At 41.1% G+C, this 18,579-nt stretch overlaps 1 protein-coding gene across 7 annotated transcripts in view; it reads left to right on the top strand.

Annotated features, from left to right (window-relative positions):
- The first annotated feature begins 848 nt into the window (after nt 1–848).
- PHF3 (PHD finger protein 3) overlaps nt 849–18,579 on the top strand; it is a 50,107-nt gene continuing 32,376 nt past the window's right edge. The window contains exons 1-4 of one of the 7 annotated variants that reach the window (XM_032183618.1): nt 849–935; nt 8,816–9,084; nt 15,093–15,131; nt 18,397–18,558. In XM_032183618.1, the coding sequence (XP_032039509.1) occupies nt 8,841–9,084; nt 15,093–15,131; nt 18,397–18,558 (445 nt within the window). In that variant the 5' untranslated portion in view covers nt 849–935; nt 8,816–8,840. Of the gene's footprint in view, nt 936–8,815; nt 9,085–15,092; nt 15,132–16,170; nt 16,304–17,657; nt 17,814–18,396; nt 18,559–18,579 lie in introns of those variants that run through there. The other 6 variants (XM_032183620.1, XM_032183619.1, XM_032183622.1 and 3 more) reach the window with 6 other exon arrangements.

Here is an 18,579-nt window from a genome sequence, read left to right as displayed (position 1 = left end):
TCAATTTGAAACATGGTGTGTGCAATAAAGCGTCAGGGTTGCAGATACTGTTCATCATCAGGCTGAAGGAGAAATATGTATTTAATGTTAGAATGCAAATCAGAAGTCCTTTTCCAGGGTGACATTATGTGGAGACTGGATTATTTCAGGCACTGATGACCTGATAAAAGCACCTTTGGAGGGAATTTGCGTGACATGGTGTGAAGGGTCAAAATTATCCTAAAACAAAGCCACAGGAAGACGTGTGCATGCCGAGGGGCAGCATGAGAACCTCCCAAGGAACAGGCTGCCCAGGGAAGTGGTGGAGTCACCATCCCTGCAGGTCTTTAAAAGACGTTTAGATGTAGAGCTCAGTGATATGGTTTAGTGGAGGACTGGTTAGTGTTAGGTCAGAGGTTGGACTCGGTGATCTCGGAGGTCTCTTCCAACCTAGAGAATTCTGCGATCTGAGGAACCAGGGGCCACCAAGAGCCGAGCACCCCTCACCACTCCCCCACACACAGGCGGAGTGCCCGGCTCGCCCCATCCGGCACCCAGCAGAGCCCCGTGGCTCCTCGCGGGCCACCCCGGGGCCGTGCCCCGTTATCTCGGCCCCATCCCTCAGCGGGTGCCGAGGGTGGGGGCCGGGCCCCAGCGCACCGAGCGGCGGGGCCCTGTCGGCGGCCGGGCGCCTGCGCGGCGCCGCGCCCGCCTCCCGGTAAACAGCGCGGTCACGTGAGCGGCGGGCCCGGCGGGGGCGCGCCTACGGGGGGGAGCGGGCACGCGGCCGGCGGCGCCAGGCGGAGGAGCCGGAGCCGGGAGCGGGCAGCGGGGGCGCGGGCAGCGGGGCCGGGGGAAGGCGGTGCGCGCTCCCGCGGGCCCTGCCTTCCCTTGCGGCGCGGCCTCCGCGGCCTCTTCGTCGGCGGGCGGCGCGGCGCGGCGCGGAGCGGGGTGAGGTGAGTCACCGCCGGCGGGGCGCGGGCGATGGGGGCCGGGGGCGCCGGGCCTCGCGCGGCCTCCGCAGCACGGCCGGGCCCGTAGCGGCCGGGCAGGGCAGGGCAGCGCCGGGGGGGGCCGCGGCTGAGGCCTGGCCGGGCTGGGCCGGGCCTAGCGGGGCCCAGCGGCGCGGCTCGGGCCTTGAGGCCGCGTTGGGCCGCGGGGCCGGGCCGCGTCTCGGGGGCCGGGCCGGGTCCCGTCGCCCAGCCGCACGCAGCCCGCTGACCTTGCGCAGGCCGCGGCCGGGCCCTGAGCTCCGCGCCCGCCTCTCCACGGCCCCGTCTCGGCTTCCCAGCTCCGCCCGGCCGGCCCCGGGCCCCGGCAGCCCCGAGAGCTGGGGAGCAAGCGGCGGTTGGGAGCCAGCTGTTCCCCTGCTATTGGCCTGGCCTGCGCGGGGCTCCTCCTCCCGTCCCTCGCACTTCGCATCGTCAACGGGTGCCGTGGTTAACTCTTGTGTAGGGTACCCGCCGCGGGAGGCACGGCACAGGAGGCTGGGGGGGCCGGGGGGGCCCTGGTGGCACCGCCATCCCGCCCTTGGGTGGCGTGGGCTTTCCAGGACGGTCTGTCCACGCTTCTTCCTTGCTGCTGGAATGTAAATAATTAATGCCTGTTGGGTTTAGAAGAGACATTGCTCATGTAACAACAAGTCTGTAAAGTAGGGGTACGTTACAGCCATGGCACAAGAGACTGGAAGAAGAGCACCCCCCCATTCATTGTAGGGTGAACTATGGAAGTGTTCAGAAAGGAGCATGGAAGTTGGGAAGGGAACACGAGGACATGGGGTGACAAGTGTAGCAAGCAAATTACAGCTGTGGTGTTGTCCTTTATGGGGCTGTTAATCTCTTAGGTAAGTTCTGTACGCTTGCTGTTGTAAAAGTTGATGCTCGTATTGCTAAACCAGGGAAATACTGTAGGATTAGGTGTGAGGGTTGTAAGCATGGCTTCTCTCTGACAACACTAATTCACAGTTTGTTGTGCTTAGGAAATTCATCTGGTCAGGTTTGGGAAATATTCTATACGGGAGATCTTGAAATCCAGGATTTCAAGATTTCTTGGAATAATTTAACTTTGGTCTTCACGCTTAGTGTGCAGCTCACAACAAAGCTGGGCTCAGCTCTCTTCTTGCTTCATCACAAAGCTGCTACTTCTAACTTCAGTTCTGCTTTAAAGATTAGACATAAATATAGAATTCTAAACACCTAGATTTTTTGTTTCAACCATCACTTTCAGCTATTTGGCCATTTGTTTTATATGGGCATGTTACATTTGCAAATCCTCACAAATTTTATGTAGCTGGATGGAATGGCATCTAACTACAAACCATGATGTATAGATCTAATCCATTATAGTTATCACAGTGTGGAAGCAGTTGATAAGGTGTCTCTAAGAAAACAAAAGCTCAAAAAACTTATGATTATCTACCATACTTCTGTGACCTCTTAGAAACTTTTTAGAGCTTGGTTCTATCTCATGGCTTAAATGCTACTCACGTGCAAAGAGGTGAGCATGTGTATGCTGTAAGGAATTATTTTAGCTGTTAGTTTAATGAGTCTGTAGCTCTTTAATTTTCTTTACATTTTCTGTAATTCTTTAATTTTTCCTTGGGAACCTAAATACCGTTGAATCCAAGTCTTAAAAATGTTAAGGGAAGAGAAGTTATTTGTAGAAAACAGTAATCTTTCATTGTCTTGCCTTTTATGTCAGAAACATTGATGAGTAAGGGAATGTTTTTTGTTTATTTTTAAGGTAGCATTATGAAGCAGAAATGCCAAAGTCCAGTAAACTGTGAGTGTTCATTATGTAAAAGCAAAATGAAAAATATGGACTGCCTGTGGCATGCACCTGAATGGTGTCAATATGGGCATGTGGCAGATGTTATATTTCTGTGGAAAACCTCACCAAGCTTCACCATTAAGCATCTAACTGATTTTGAAAAAAAAATGTGTTTCTAAATTAATCGTTATCAGAGAGGCACTGAAAAATTCAACAAGTATTACAAATGAAATTATTCTGTCTGGGACTACTGACAAATAATCGATGTAACCTATTAGAAAGCTTAATGTTTATATAATGACCATGCTGAAAATTCCTAAAACAAGTAGTGTGTAATGTGAGGATGGAAAAGAGTTGAAGAACATACCAATAGTCATGGAAAAATAATCTGTCATTAGCTTTTTCTTTTCAGGGATACGTCTCTTCTTAGTGAGCTTACAAATTCTAGAGGCATATGGAGAGATGTGTACTCTCTGAGTGATACAGAGCAGTATAATCTTTGATTATTATTAACTTTTGTGGGATTCACTGATGGGGTGGTCCGGTAAAGGAAAACAGTCTACTTCATGAAATGGATTTGAAAGATGTCACAGTGTAAAGTCATTTCTGTGACAGAACACAACTTCTAGTGCAGGTCTTTGTGCCTCTTCTAGCTGTAGAGGGAGAAGCGTGTTTTTGAGGAAGGGTTTTTCTGTGCAAAAGATCTGATTTTGTGTGATATAATTTGATTTTTTATGATTAGGAAAAGGTTTATCTCTGTCTCTTCCGCATTTCTTTGTCTTCTAATTTAATCCTTTTTCTTCCTGTTCAGTGAAATGAGTTACAGGTCTGGTAGTTGAATGTAATTCTTTCAGATAGTGAAGTTTAATAAAGAAAAATCTCGAGCTGTCTGACCTTCCATCAAATAATCTGTAGCAAAGAGTAGGGAATCCACAGTGTCAGTGAGGAGTACAGCACGCATCTTCAGATTATAGATTTTGGGATGTGGTTATTGCTTCAGATATCAAGACCGCAGAGATTTCAGTAACAGGGTGGTAAGATCTGGGTCAGTTGGTGTTTGAAGACCTTTAGGGTAAGGGGAGGACAAGAAGAGCCACTAAGAGTTACATAGTTTTAAATGAGGAATTAAAATAATCAATAGGGAATTTAGGGGAGCGGGTGGTATATAGATACTTATGGGTGGACGTTTTTGATGTACAGCTTTGTCAGTGTACCTGCAATGCAGCAATATTGATGTTACAAATACACATTTTGGTTACATGCTGCTGTTAGGCAGGTCTTTGGTATGGTGTTCTGTTTGAGTGGCTGGCAAATTAGAAAGCGATCAAATTTGATTATCCTCAAAGGCCAAGGCTCAGGAAACCATATTCCATCCAAGCTTTGTATCTTTTTTTTTTTTTTTTTTAATAAAGGACACTGACATTTTCTTTACCAGTTCTGAATACGTTTCTTTGGTTATATTGCAATTCAGATGCTCGTAAATCAGAATTGCTTTTCCCGTCAGAGATGTTTTGTCAGTTCGTTTATTCCTTGATGACTGCCCTAGATGATGGATTTGAAACAGTGTGAACCAGAGTAGAAAGCATATTGGTGTGAGAGTTGTAAAGGTCCAGCATTGTTGCTGACCCTGCTGCTGGTGTATTGTCCAGTAATGGTTTCTTTTTGTATCCCATGGTGTGTTGAGGCTGTGAGCTCCATTGGCTAGAACGTGTGTTACTACAGAGGACCTGGGTCTTGGCTGTGGCTTTTGGAGCTGTAATACCTGAAGTTGTCAGACTAAATACAGCTGCCAATGCTTAAGCGTGGACACATGGCAACCTCATTAACTTTCACTCAGGCGTTTGTGAGCATACCTGTTATGGTTCCACATTCAAGGAGGGCAGGAGGATGGCAGTAATGCTGCCTGTGTGCAGCGCCAGCACTTGGAGCAGTGCTGGTAGCTCTGGGGACATGGGGTGCCTGGGGTGTGCTGGCATCCCAGCTCTGTGGAGCTAAGGCTGTGTTTGGTACGCTGAGTGCTCTTTTAGTTACAGTATTTACCAAAGCACGCAGGAGAGGGATTCCTTTAATTGCATGTGTAGTCAGCTAATTTCATGTCAATTAAGGTGCAATTTCCCTCTGTTTTGCTGGAAAGCTGCTTTTGTCAGTTGTACTATTGTACTAAAACGCAGTTGTGTTTTTGTCAGTGTGTGCTGTTGGGTTTCTCCATGGCAGTGCAGTGCTAGCATTTCACGTTTGTTTTTGATATCTAAGAAGCTATTTACCCAAACAGCTCTGTTCCTTTTGTATACTTTTCTGACCGATGTTCTTAATAGTACTACTTGAAGGAATAAATATAATATGAAAAAACTGTTAACTTTCTGTGGAAATACTGTTTTTTTTTTTTTTTTTTTTTTTTTTTTTGAAGTCTAACTTCTGAGGACTTTCATAAACCAGACTTCTTTTAAATTACTAACTAGAAATACAGGGACTTCCATTTTACATGCTTAAATTTAAAATATAAGCTAACTTATACAAGTCCTCTCCTGCATAGAGGAAGGAAGAGGGAAAGTATTTTTTTTTTTTTTGGTAGCAATTGCTTTGTAAAAATCTGTGGTCTAGCAAGAAGTGTGTCTGCCTTTCATTGTCAGTCCCTGTGGGTTCTGTGCCTTGTGCTGATCTAGTAACGCTAAAGTACTTTTTCTAAACTTGGTATGGTACAAGGTGAACTTGGTGTGGTACAAGGAATTGAACATCCGTTTCTTGAACCAAGTTTAGCAAAATTTTCATCCCAAGTACTTTACTTGATGCCCCTCTTGCTTTTAACAATTGTAGAACATCAATTTTTTAACTTACTAGGTTTTGTGTTGGCAGGATTTCTGTGTGAAACAGCATTGGTTATAACCTTACAGTGATCTTTTGATAAAAAAATTTGGATAGAACTGTATTCTTTTGGATAGATGTGGATAGAACTTGAATCATGCTCCAGAAACAAACTTTACAACAATTTTTTCCTGAGTTCTCTCTGATAACTAGACAGATGTTGAGGCCACACCTTGAGTACTGTGTTCAGTTTTGGGCCCCTCAGTACCAGAAAGACATCGAGGCCCTGGAGCATGTCCAGAGAAGGGCTACAAAGCTGGTGAAGGGCCTGGAGCACAAGTCTTGTGTGGAGTGGCTGAGGGAACTGGGATTGTTTAGCCTGGAGGAAAGGAAGCTCAGGGGAGACCTCATTGCTCTCTACAGTTGCCTGAGAGGAAGATGTGGGGAGCTGGGGGTCAGCCTCTTCTCACAGGTAACTAGTGATAGGTCTAGAGGGAATGGCCTCAAGTTGTGTTGGGGAGGTTCAGGTTGGAAATGAGGAGACATTTCTTCTCAGAAAGAGCAGTCAGGCATTGGAATGGGTTGCCCAGGGAGGTTGTGGAGTCACCGTCCCTGGGGATGTTCAAGGAAAGGTTGGACGTGGTGCTTAGGGACATGGTTTAGTGGGTGGTATTGCTAGGGGGAGTTGGACCAGATGATCTTGAAGTTCTCTTCCAACATTATGATTCTGTGATTAATTGAAGATGGCTGAGGCCATTCAATGTGTAGTTGTTTTGAGTTTTGTAAGAATGCATTTGGTGTTCTGGATGGCTGTGTGATGGGTCTAGCAAAACTGTAGGTGTTCTCTCCCCCCTCTCCCCCCCCAAGTCACATTGTTGAAGAGGTTAATTCTGTTGACAGCCTTGCTATGTATGAAGAGCTGCAGTTCTGCCAGAGCTTTTGTTACTTTGCAACTGCTCTTCATGAAGTGGATACCGCTGCTTTGGTAACAGGCATTACATAAAGGTTCGCCTCCTATGCAGGAGACAAACAAACAAAGCCCTCTTGAGAAAGATTACTCCAGGTATATTAAAGCTCCCTACCCTTTCCCCCCCTCCCCCCCCATTATATTTAATGTTGGGCACAAAAAAGTTCTTCCAGTAATTTGTGAGTGTTATATCTGTGATGTCCCTGGTGAGGTTTGCCATCAGTTTGTCCTGTGCCTGTTACTCACGTGCTTGCGTGACTCACATGCTTGCATGATGCTAATATGAGAAAAACATGGTCATTACAGGAGGCTGTTTTGAAGTACTGGGTTGTGGCATTTGCAATTATTTTCCTACTCTGAGCTACTCCAGCTCTTGTAGTTTATCCTGTGTAGTATCAGATTGTTGTAACTACATTGCCTAAGGTTAATAAAAGAGACTATTTAAAAGGGCACAGCGCTTCCTCAGTTACAGTTTGCTACTTTGTTTGTTGCCAAATTTGGATATTTGTGAACTGGGAGAAGAATATGAGCTGCTATACATGCTAGTTGACGTGGCATACACATAGATGCACTGCTTAATAACAAAAAAGTCTTTATTTTCTTGTAGGGAGTTTTCAAATACAACACGTTTCCTCCTGTAAGGCTGTTACCTTTGTAAGTAAAGGCACCTAATTTGGCCTCATTTTTTCTTCTTGCTGACTGTTCGGTCAGTAGGATGTTATGCACTAGACTATTTTCATCATGGTTAGTGTGTAGATATTGTAAAGACACCATGCTCTGCAGTGATATACCTGACCCCTGTTTCCTTCTGGACTGCCAGATGGGAGAATAAGGACTGTCACGTTTTTAACAAAAAAAAAAATAATAATTTCATGCTCGTGTGTAGTTCATGTAAACTTGTGAAGTTGCAAAACTAAATTACAAGAACAGGGTTGAAACTGGGACAAAGCACTTGAGTATGTGTATGGCTCGGATTTTCCCTGTTGGTCATTAAAACAGAAATATCCAGTTAATAAGTATAAGAAAGCATACTTACTGCTGTACTAAGCGTAAGTAGATCCTGGGCTCATTTAGCAGCAGGTTGCTGGAATGGGAATCTAGAAGCTAATTCAAGCACTGGAAGCTGTAAAACCCCCTTTTCTCCCTTTCCTTTAATTAGTGCATTCATTCAAAAAATAAAATCCTGTCTAGTGTGTGGGAGGCAGCTGATAGAGGAAGGAGCTGGAGAGAATTCGTGTCCTTGCAGAAGCATGAACAGCTTTGCATGTGCCAAAACTGGTCTCCTAGGCTCTCTAGATAATGCCAGACTGCTTCATTTTCCTTGCACCCCAAAGTTACCATATTTATTATAATTATCTCTCTGCACTTGAAGTGTATGGTCCTAAACCCCTGAAGAAGCAATTTGTTGATTTTTTTCATCTCTTGTGTAGTTATACTTTCTTATCAGTTAAATCTTTGCTGAAACAGTTGTTCCTTCTGCTCCATCACAATGAAGTGATGTAGGGAAATGTAGGTGCTGTCTTTGACTGCAGTTCTTTAAGTCTTAAGCTTCTTCAAAACTGAAACTTACAAGAGGGTTCTGGCTCTTTTGAAGCCGTCTAACAGAATTCTTACATGCAATTGGGGTCAAACTTTCACATAAAACCTTATAATGTTATTGGATATAATCATAGGTGAAAAATAGGGATAAGACTTTACTACTTAAAAATAGTTACTTGCCATGAATTGCAGGGGCAGAAATGTAATCCTTCCCAGTTTGGGGCCCAGTATGCAGGCTCCTGAGCTCTGCTCTGCTGTTAGTGGAAGCTGACCGCAGTTTCGTATGTGAAGGTGAAGAAAGATGTGCCCTTGCAGTGCCATTGCTCCATGCTTGTTGACTTCTGTACCACCCCCTGTACCTGAGCTGGTTAAGGTTCAAATTTTAGAAAGGAAATGTTTCACTTAAACCTTGTTGTACGTATTCTGCAGAAGTGCCAACACTGATGTTGATGGAGGAGCTTATGTTAGTAACTTAGCATACAAGTTCTTGTAAAGGCAGTCAGTTAGAAAGAGAAATGATTTTAGATATGTAATGGGCCATGCTAAGCCATATGCAGATTTATTTTTTATTTTTTTACAAGTCTAAAATACCTTAAGCATTCTTTATTAAACAAAACAACCAAAACAATTTGCTGGTTTCTTAGGTGTTTTTTTCTTTTTCTTCTTCCTTTTTTTTCTTTTTTTTTTTTTCTTTTTTTTTTTTTTTTTTTGGCTATTTGTAGCTTATTTTCTTATGGTATTTTTCTTGTCTTTCTATAGGGCTGAAAGACACACAGGAGACTTCATGGATATAGTTGATACATTTAACCATTTAATTCCTACTGAACACTTAGATGATGCCCTATTTCTAGGATCCAACCTGGAGAATGAAGTCTGTGAGGATTTTAGTACAAGTCAAAATGTCTTAGAGGATTCGCTGAAGAACATGCTCAGCGATAAGGATCCTATGCTAGGATCTGCAAGTGCCCAGTTCTGTTTGCCTGTTTTGGATAGCAATGATCCCAATTTCCAGATGCCTTGTTCAACAGGTAAATCTTATAATTTTTTAAGATTACAATTTAAAATACATTAATACTGTAGTGCCAACCCTTTTTCATAATGTAGAAATAATAATTTGGGATTTCTGTCTCTTTCCTGCCCCTTTTGTTGTGCTGCTTACATGCTTGGCATGTAAAACATGCAGTTTTTTAACTTGGTCACTTAACAACAGGGGAAAGCTCCTAATCTGGGTCAAAATTAATCTAGGCTTTGACTTGAATATGTGTAAATTATTTCCAGTTAGAGTTTGATTTCTTTAGCATAAGAACTGTGTCTTATTAGTGAAATTGTTAGTTGTCTTCAGAAATTTAATAGTGCAGGATTGCCAAGAGGCGTGTTTGAGGTATACAGCTTCTGTTACTTCTCTGACCTCACGGTTATTCTGTTAGTGCTAGGAGTTGTAGCATGGAGTTGATACTGGGTGTTTTGCTTTGTTTGGCTTCAAACAATTCTTTATTATGGTTTGGAAACACCTGAGTTGGAACTGATTTAGAGCACAGCTTTTACGTAAAAATCATTTAAGGAGTTGTGGAACAGTTTTGGAAGATGGAGGTGGGTGGGGAACAAAACTATAATCCAGTTCCTAAGTTATGTATAGTGTGAATAGTTGGAATAATTACTCTGAATTTACTGTAATGGGTAAAAAGGTACTCTTTGCTTAATAGGTTTTTTTGTTTGTTTTTGACAGGAAGGTTTCTTTTTCTTTGTTTTTAAATTGGGTTCATTACTGAAAAGTGTTGTAGATTAGTGCAAATAACTTATATCAGCATTTCATTTTCTTCTGGTAGCTTTTATGAATTATTTCTGAAAATCTTGACAATTTTGTAGTATAATATGTTTTGTTTCTACTAACAGACTGAATTCTCACCTTTGTTAAATCAAGCGGTATTTTGGCACGGAAAACTGTAAATTAAAGATGGTACTCATTAGGGCAATAACAAAGTGAGCTACAGAAACCAAGATATTTGATCTTTTTACTGCTTTAATACAATATGGTTTGAGGCCATCTTTAATGTTCTTGTTTATTCTTGTAATAGTCCATGTGCTTACGCTTTGTCTTTAACCTACCAAACAAAATTATATCAGTTGTAATGTGCATAAGACTGCAGTGTACACAGTTAAACCAATCTTCCCCTCTGTTTATTTCCATCCAGTAAAACAATGATGTGAGTTCTTGTTTCACAGAGCCACAACTGTGTATCCTTCTTTAAACCTATACTGCATTTAAAATTTTTGAATTAACTCATAGGGTACAGCTGGATATTTTAGAAGTTACAGGGAGATGTTTGGGGGCTTTTTGGCAAACTAGCTGGATATTTCTCTTAAAAGTGGAGTAATTAACAGTATTGATATTTAAATAACCACAACTTCTTAAAGTTATTTTTTTAAGCTTGCTGTCTGTTAAAATAAATGAGCAAGCTCATTAATTGTGGCTATTACTTCAGGCTGCATACAGGCTCAGAGAATCAAAACTGGTATAACTTCTTTTAAGTTATAAAATATATATTATTTAATTTATATTTTAAATATAAAAGCAAGACTAAAACCGTGTTTCAGTATGTAAATAAAAACATACAATTTGCAATTAATGTCATAGTGATCCAAAAGGATCACTATGTTCTTGCTGTTGGTTGTTCTTTATAGGTCTTGTTAAGAAGGTCTTGTCTTTATTCTGAGATGGTAGGACCCTAATATTTTTCTATCAGTGGTGTTTTCTTTTTTTTTTTTTTTTAAATTGAGAATAACAGCCATCATTTTGAAGCAGTGTTTCTTTGTTTGTCCTTATTCCTCATGACTTATTTGATTTGTGTGAGAGTTGGTGATCTAAGGCAACTCAGATTGTCACTACATTCTTACCAGCAGACTGAAGATGGTAATACCCTTTGTAAGAACTGATGATGGAAAGGCTGATATTTCCAAAATGTATGCATGAAAGCTCCTCTCTGCTCCAATATCATTTTGTTTGGAGAAGAGAAGGGAAGAGAACCCCACAGTTCTCCCCACAAAACTTGCCTTGCTAATATCCTTAGATCTGTAACACCTTTGGTGTTTCATACAGTGTAGCTTGCTCTATTATTATTCATTAATTTTTTGGTGTTTTTTTCCTCTTTTGTGTAGGATATCATCACAAATTTAATCTGTGTTGCATTAAGCAGTATGGTTACAGAACGGTTGGTTGTTAGCCCTTTTATCCTTTCCTTAGGATAAATTGGTAAAAACAAATGTATAGTAAAACCTTACAAAAAGAAAAAGTTATGTTAACCTGGGCACAACCTAGGAAATACTGTTTTTTGCAGGGGGGGGGGTGGGGGAGGAAGTCTGTGGTGGTGTCCTGGTTTTCTTTTTTCTTTCATTTTGTTTGTTTAATTTCATTATTTATTCTTAAAGCTGAAATGTTAGATGGTTGTGATTCTCACTGTCAGCTCTGCAGGGGACAGCAGTTGTTTGGGCTCCCGAAGATAAGCCATTTTTTCTGCAGAGGCAGAAATTTATGTATTCATTGTTATTTATTTTAGACCTACAAACGGTATCTTGCAAAACACTTATCAAGACCATGGAACAGTTTAAGAACGGGAGCAAAATCCTTTTGAAAATCAGCTCAGAAGGCCAGCAAAGGACAGGCTTAGCATGGTTGCTGGTCCATGAATAGCTGAAATGTCCTGTTTTGTCCAGTTTTTAAAGTGGTGAAAGTTCCTTTGTGTTCTTTTGCTGTGAAAATTTCATGCTATCTTCTTCTTCTGTGGGTAAGCTGAAGAGATAAAAGTATAAATAGTTGGGCTGAGGTGATTTGGCTGAAGTGGAATTAGGTCTGACAGATAAATTGAAGGAGCTGAGTGCATGGCTCACTGATACTTAAGTGGAAGCTTGTTTTGAGCAAAGAGTTCAAGAGTATTTGTAAACCTGTGCACAAAGCAAGATGCTGACTTCAACCAGGAGACCTTGCACCACTTCACCATAAGGAGGATATTGAGTTGCTTGATTGTGTGTGGAAAAAGCAATGAAGCTGGGGAAGGGGCTCGAAAAGAAGAGTTGAGAGGAGCGGCTGAGCGAATTGGGGTTCTTTAGTCTGGAGAAGAGGAGGCTCGGGAGACCTCATTGCTTTCCACAACTACCTGAAAGGAGGTTGCAGTGTTGGTCTCTCTTTCTCAGGTGGCAAGTGTTAGGGCTTATATTGAACATGAGGAAATGGTCTCAAGTTGTTCCAGGGGAGGTTTGGATTGGACATTAGAGAGAATTTCTTTGAGGAAAGGGTGGCCAAGCATTGGAACGGGCTGCCCAGGGAAGTGGTGGAGTCCCTATCCTGGGAGGTATTCAGGGGACTTGTGGACATGACACTAAGGGATGTGGTTTAGTGATGGGCCTTGTAGGTCAGGTTGATGGTTGGACTTCATGATCTTGGAAGGCATTTCCAGTCTAGGTGATTGTATGATTTTGTTTAAACATGAGATTTTCATGTTTAAAATTACATTTTTGTGGCAGGACATTGGTACTGCCAATGTCCAAATGGTACATTTTTGTGGTGTAAGGCCTGCATAGCAGTATATCAAGTTTCTCAGAACTAACAGCCTTTTCTCTGCTTTACTTTGGAGATTAGAGCTTTTTGGCTCTCATTTACATCAGTCTTAAGAACCCCTTCTTTATTCTGGCTCTTAACTTGTTTTCACCTGTGGGTCTGTGTTCTGCCCTTTCTCTTACTGTTGGGTTGACGTAAGTTCTTGATGAGCGTTGTTCACAGGCCTAACCCAAAGTCATTACTCATCAGTATTGCATCTGTCTTGCTCAGCATTAGGATTTATATTGCACGCCATTCACCACGAACTAAGCTTTTTGTTACTGCTGAGCTCTTTCAAAGGTGGTGATCTGACTGGATGTGATGCATGGTAGCAATTGGTTTACATCCCTATGCACTTATCTATATGACAGAACTGCACAGACTTCTGTGAGTTGAGGTTTGATTTCCATCACTGTTGGTTGGAGGCATTTCCACAGAAAATGCACAAACTACTTTGTAAATTGGATTACATGTAATTGGCACGGGAAACATAGTAGCATCATAGTCCGTGGTACCGGTATATGACAGATAGCGAGGAGCATGAAAATAGATGTCTGTTGCCTGTGTATTGATATGAGGAACGGTATCAGTGCCAGTAAAGCAGTCTCATGTTCGTGTCTTGGCCTGAATCCAGCTTTATGCTGGATCTAATTTTTTTGTTAGATGACATTATTGATCTTTGTCTGCTCTATGAGCTTGCTCTGTAATTACCACCGAGAAATAGAATGGGATTGTCTCGTTCAGCTTTGACTGAACAGTTGGATGTTTGGAGAAGACAAAATCCTTTCCAGACCTGTTAATGCCTTTGAGCAGAGATGGAAGTAACTTTTCATGATTTTTTCCAAGCTGGAGAGGGTATGGGTCAAATTAACAGCTGTTATGCTGAAATCCTTTTAGGATGTGTTTGTGAGAAGTGACTGCTAAATTGTGAAGATGTGGTTGGGTTGCTGGTTTGTGGGATTAGATGGTGCAGATTGCTGCTCATGTAGTGCAGCTGGGAAATTTTCTGTTATTTCAATGAATCAAGGCACAACCTATTTGCAGATCTCAGGAGCTTAGCAGTAATGGAAGCGGTTTACTGTCCTGAAGTAGCTATTGGCAGTGAGACCTAGTGGCATTAGTGGAAGTTGGTGCAACTGCTGCCTTTGCCAGATAAAAGACAGAATTTGACAAAACGAGGTTTTCAAAAATTAAATGAAACACTAGTTTTTGAAATACTCAGAGGTGTCCCATATCATGTTTGAGGTGTCTCTGTTTCCCTTCATCAGGACGGTAAGGTGTTTGTTCTCCAAAGAGCTGTGTGATCAACACAGGTAGATTATGTGGAATAGCTCCAGGCTGTCTTTGATATTTGGATGGTGCGTATGCATGCTTTTTGTTTGTTTGTTTGTCTTTTCCTTCTGATCCTTTTTCTTTAATCAGAAATGGAAAATGTAAAGTTAAGAATATGACTTAGCTCTTCAGAGCAACACCTTTATTCAGACTTGGTACTTTAGTGATGGGGGGTGTTCTGTTTCATTCTGTTGTTTCTTGCTGTAAGACAAGCTGGAAATTTGTACACTAGTCTTATAAGTATGAGCATGGCAGGTCAGGCCGAAACCCCTGATAGCTGAGATCGTATGGTTTCCTTCACCACAAATCCTGTGGTGATTTGCCACCAAACTGTGAAGATTTGTCTGACTTCTGGTCAACAGCCCCAGATTTGGGATTTTCCTCTTCCCTTGTTTTATTTATTATATTTGTGTCTGTGTCTGTATATATGCACACATGCATATATATGCCAAAATCAAACTAAGTAAGCAGGATTTGTACTAACTGGGCATTTCTCAGCTATCATAAATTCTGTAGCTTTCCAGGTTGTTATTCACTGGAGCAGTGTGATTTTATTATACATGTAGTAGATGGTATGGCATGTGAATTGCATATCATCTAGAGATGTTTCTGGATTTCATAGCAAAATTAAAATTTTACCAGTGTAATTTATGTTTATCAAGTCAGATATTTTCTAATAAGTGATGAGGATTGGCCCTATAAGAGTGTAAAAAGACTGTTGGGGATATCTTTTAAATTGCAATTTTTTGTTTCCTGTGCTTCTAGATTGCTTCTTGAAAAGGGTTTCCCCTGAGTGCAGTCTGCTCTTTCCAGTTTTACCCTATGTGTTCACGAGTACTGTTCAAAGCAGCATTACTTCTGCTAAAACTGTGATCATGTACTAAATCTTTGGAGCCAAAATGATTTTTCTGACTACAAATACTTTTTTTTTTTTTTTTTCCTTGTAGCTGTTTTCTGTTTTAGGCACTTTATGCTCGTTTCGCTAAAATCAAATGTACATCTATTTTTTCCACCTGCTTATGAAGTGATTTTGAATATAACTTCTCGATTGCAACCCCAAATGCTTTATGGTTTCTCAGTATTCTTACCTCTTTCTGCCTTCCTTCCTCCAAGCTGTCCCTGTGAACAGTTGCACAGTGTCTTGTGACCAAGGTAGTAACCTTTCTGTATAAAATTTAAATTTGTTATGTTGCTGTCATTCTGAGAACATGGAAAATGTTTATTTTGCATGCTTTTTGTCTGTAGGTAACAAACTGCCAGTTTTCCCCACTGTACATTTTTCTGAAGACGTAGTTATTTCTTTGGATCAGTTCTGTGCATGGAGGGAGGTTGGGTCTTTAGCATTTACAACAGTGCAGAGCAGGAATAGTGGAATGTTATTCCTTCTGGTTAGCTAAGCAAAAGAAAACCAGAGCTGGTACCTACAGGAGAACTTTAGTTCTACACTTGAAATTTACCTTGACCAGTGTGTCAAAAATCTGAATATTTTTGTATAATTTTGGCTAAAGATAATCAAGGGAAGACATATGTTAATAATATTTATATATTTAAAAGATTTTGATGATATTTTAGGTGTTTTCTTCTCCTTCCCTCCCCTTCCTCCATCAAGTAAGGCTTGTTTTCTTCAATTATGTATCAATGAAGAAATAAAAATTTGTCACAGTTTTGTTTTAACACATGGAAAGTTCTACTTTAAAAGTGCGAATATTTTTAATGTGTTCTTCTGTTATTGTTTGACATGTATGAAAAGTGAGACAGTAGCCTGGAAATTTAAATACTTTGCAGATAACAGACTCAATATATTAAGATGACAGCCAGTGGTGCTTCTTCAAGCATGTGTATTTGTATACATATAAATATATAGGTCACAGTCTCTCTCTATGTATTTTCCTTCTTTGCAGCTTTTTCAGTTGTGTGCAGTTCTGATGTTTTTTCCCTTCCTCCTGTATGATTATTTATCACTTACACCTCTGTCTTAATTTCTATAGATAATTATTGCTAACATCATCTCTATCCTTTTCTGTTGTTTTCATTATCAGTATCTCTTTCTGTTTTATTTCTGTCTGTTTCTGCTTTTGGTGGTTTTGTCCTTCCACATTCCTATCTCTACCTCCATTTCCTTTCATAATTCAATGTTCCAGTCTCCTCCTCTGTATCTATTACTATTCCTTGTCACTTTTTCCTTTCCCAGCAGGGTTCTGTGTTGACTTCTCATCCCGCCTCATGTGGCTGTAATAGCCGAGTTGTAGCTCAGGTCGTTTGAAATAAACAAGATTCTGTGCTTCAAATTCATCCATAAAATTAAAGCTACAGCACAGAGTCTTGTAAGTATGAAAATACTTTAATTCTGATATTTCAAACTGTCTGTCAATAGTAGACTGAATGTGTCCCTTGTGTTAATGAAGGGTGTGTAAATGAATTAACTTGTGCAAGACGTGTAAAACACGAGGCTTTAATGAGCTGTGAGATCAGCTACAGAACTGTTTCAGAAGTTGTCTGAGTAGTTTTGATTCTTCGTGTTATCTTCAGTAGTTAGTGTAGTTCTACACCAAGGAGTCAGAAGGGTCACAGGCTGTTCCCTCACACCAGCTGCACGTTCTGTAGGAATGCTGTTGTAATAAGATGGCTCACACCAAAGTGCGGAGCTGTCAGAAGGATCTAATCACGTAATCTTTCAGAACACAGGAAGGGTGGCCTGAGTTAGGATGAGGATCCATCTTGTTTGGTGTCCTGTGTTGGACAATGGCCAGCATTACATATTTAGGGGAAAATAAAGTCTGACAGGGCAATTAGTATCATATTTTCCCCAGTATGTAGCTTGTAGCAAATAAGTGACGAAACATTTGGATGAGTGGACTGACGCTAGATTTATCAGTCTTGTGCAGCTGGTGTGTGATATCTGTATACAAATACACCCATAAAGATAGCTCTGTGGATTGGGAAGAGAAAGCTGCCAGTAATTGCCAGAAATACACATTTCCTCTAACTGGGGCATACAATGCAGTAACTAAATAATATGGTTAAAATAAAATGAGTGACAGTACGTTGTTAGCTAAAGAAACTCCTAGTTTTCAGCTCCTGACAGCTGTCTAAGTACAGAGGACCAGAATGAAGTTCACCTGGTGCCAAGCTCAGCCTTACTTTTAGAAGGATTTTAAACAGCCTCATATTTGATCTTTAACAGGTGTATCTGTTAAATGTGTCATGAGACTGTGGGTTGAATGACAGTCTAGATAGACTTGATTATTTATCACTGCTTGGCTTTAGCAGTGTTTTACAGCTCCTGTTTTTCGTTACTCTATGCTCATTATTACAGTGGTTTCACAAGAGAACTTCTATTTAAGTTGTGAAAACATCTGAGTTGAAGCAGAAATTGACAGGTTTTCAGAGGCAAGCTGAAGATTCTAACAATTTTTAATTTTTATTATCTTCTTGTTTTAGTTTCTAAGATGAATATATTAAAGCAATTTTAAGAAAATAATTGTTAGAATTTTTTAGAGATCTTATTTCTGTTGTGTAAGTTAGTTTGCCTTAAAAATGCTGGAGTTGGTGCTGGGATAGTGAAGAATAGGCTTACTTGATTGTTTGGAGTCTGTGTTGTATTTGTCAGACCCTTCTACATGTCTTATAAAATCACTTGGGTGTTTGGCCTGATCTCACAAATTTCGCATCCTACAGGGACCGGGATTCATTAATCACACATAGGATCTTGGGATAGGAGAGGCTACCATTGCAGAACCAAACTTAGAGAAAGTGAGGAGAATGGCTGGTACAGTGGCCTGACTGCCTCTTAGGAAACCTATTTTCAGGAGCAACCTCTGGGATCCTTCTCAGGTTAGTGGAGGATAGGAATTCGACAACGTTCTCTGATTCTGGCTGGGAGACTAGTGCATGCTGCACTCCATGCCCTTCCAAAACTGGGTTGCAGATGGAGATACGTGAGGTGGGTGGGACTTTCAGTTTTAAAATTGTGTCCTATGAGAAAACTGTGATTTTTATACTCATTCCTTTTCTGGATCAGCTCTTTCTACTGTTTACCTTTCTTCACTTTTTCTTAGGTGGGAAGGGGCAGTGAGGGACAGCTGATCCTCTAAGACTGTGGACCTTCTTGTGCCAAAATAAAAAAACAAAACAACAAAAACCAAAACCAATAAAAATGTGAGTCCACCAAAAAGCTGTAAGGACTATCTACAGAAATTTTAAGCTTTGGGTGATAGCTTCTTCTACACTGAAACTGCCTCACGTGGGAATTTTCTGTCCTGCCTTTCTTCATTTTTTTTTCCTTTTTGTTTGTTTTCAGATGGCCAATTTATGTATTTCTCCCTGTTTCTTCCCCCGCCTTACTCACCCTTACAGTCGCAACACTTTTTGTTCCTTTTAAAGTTTTAGGATCTTTCTTGTTTGTTTGTTTTCCCAGTTATCGGTCTTGATGATATTATGGATGAAGAGGGAGTTAAAGAGAGTGGAAATGACAACATCGATGAAGATGAGTTAACTTTACCGAACAGGAATTTGAGGAGTCGTTCAGAAGAAACGTCAGTCGTGTCACCAAGAAAGTCACCACGTTTAATGGCACAAGGTGATCACTCAATATGGGATG

Source organism: Aythya fuligula, chromosome 3, assembly GCF_009819795.1.
Source record: "Aythya fuligula isolate bAytFul2 chromosome 3, bAytFul2.pri, whole genome shotgun sequence".
Lineage (NCBI taxonomy): Eukaryota > Metazoa > Chordata > Aves > Anseriformes > Anatidae > Aythya > Aythya fuligula.
The sequence above is the reverse complement of the archived record's forward strand: the minus strand, read 5'-3'. Positions and strand labels throughout refer to the sequence as shown.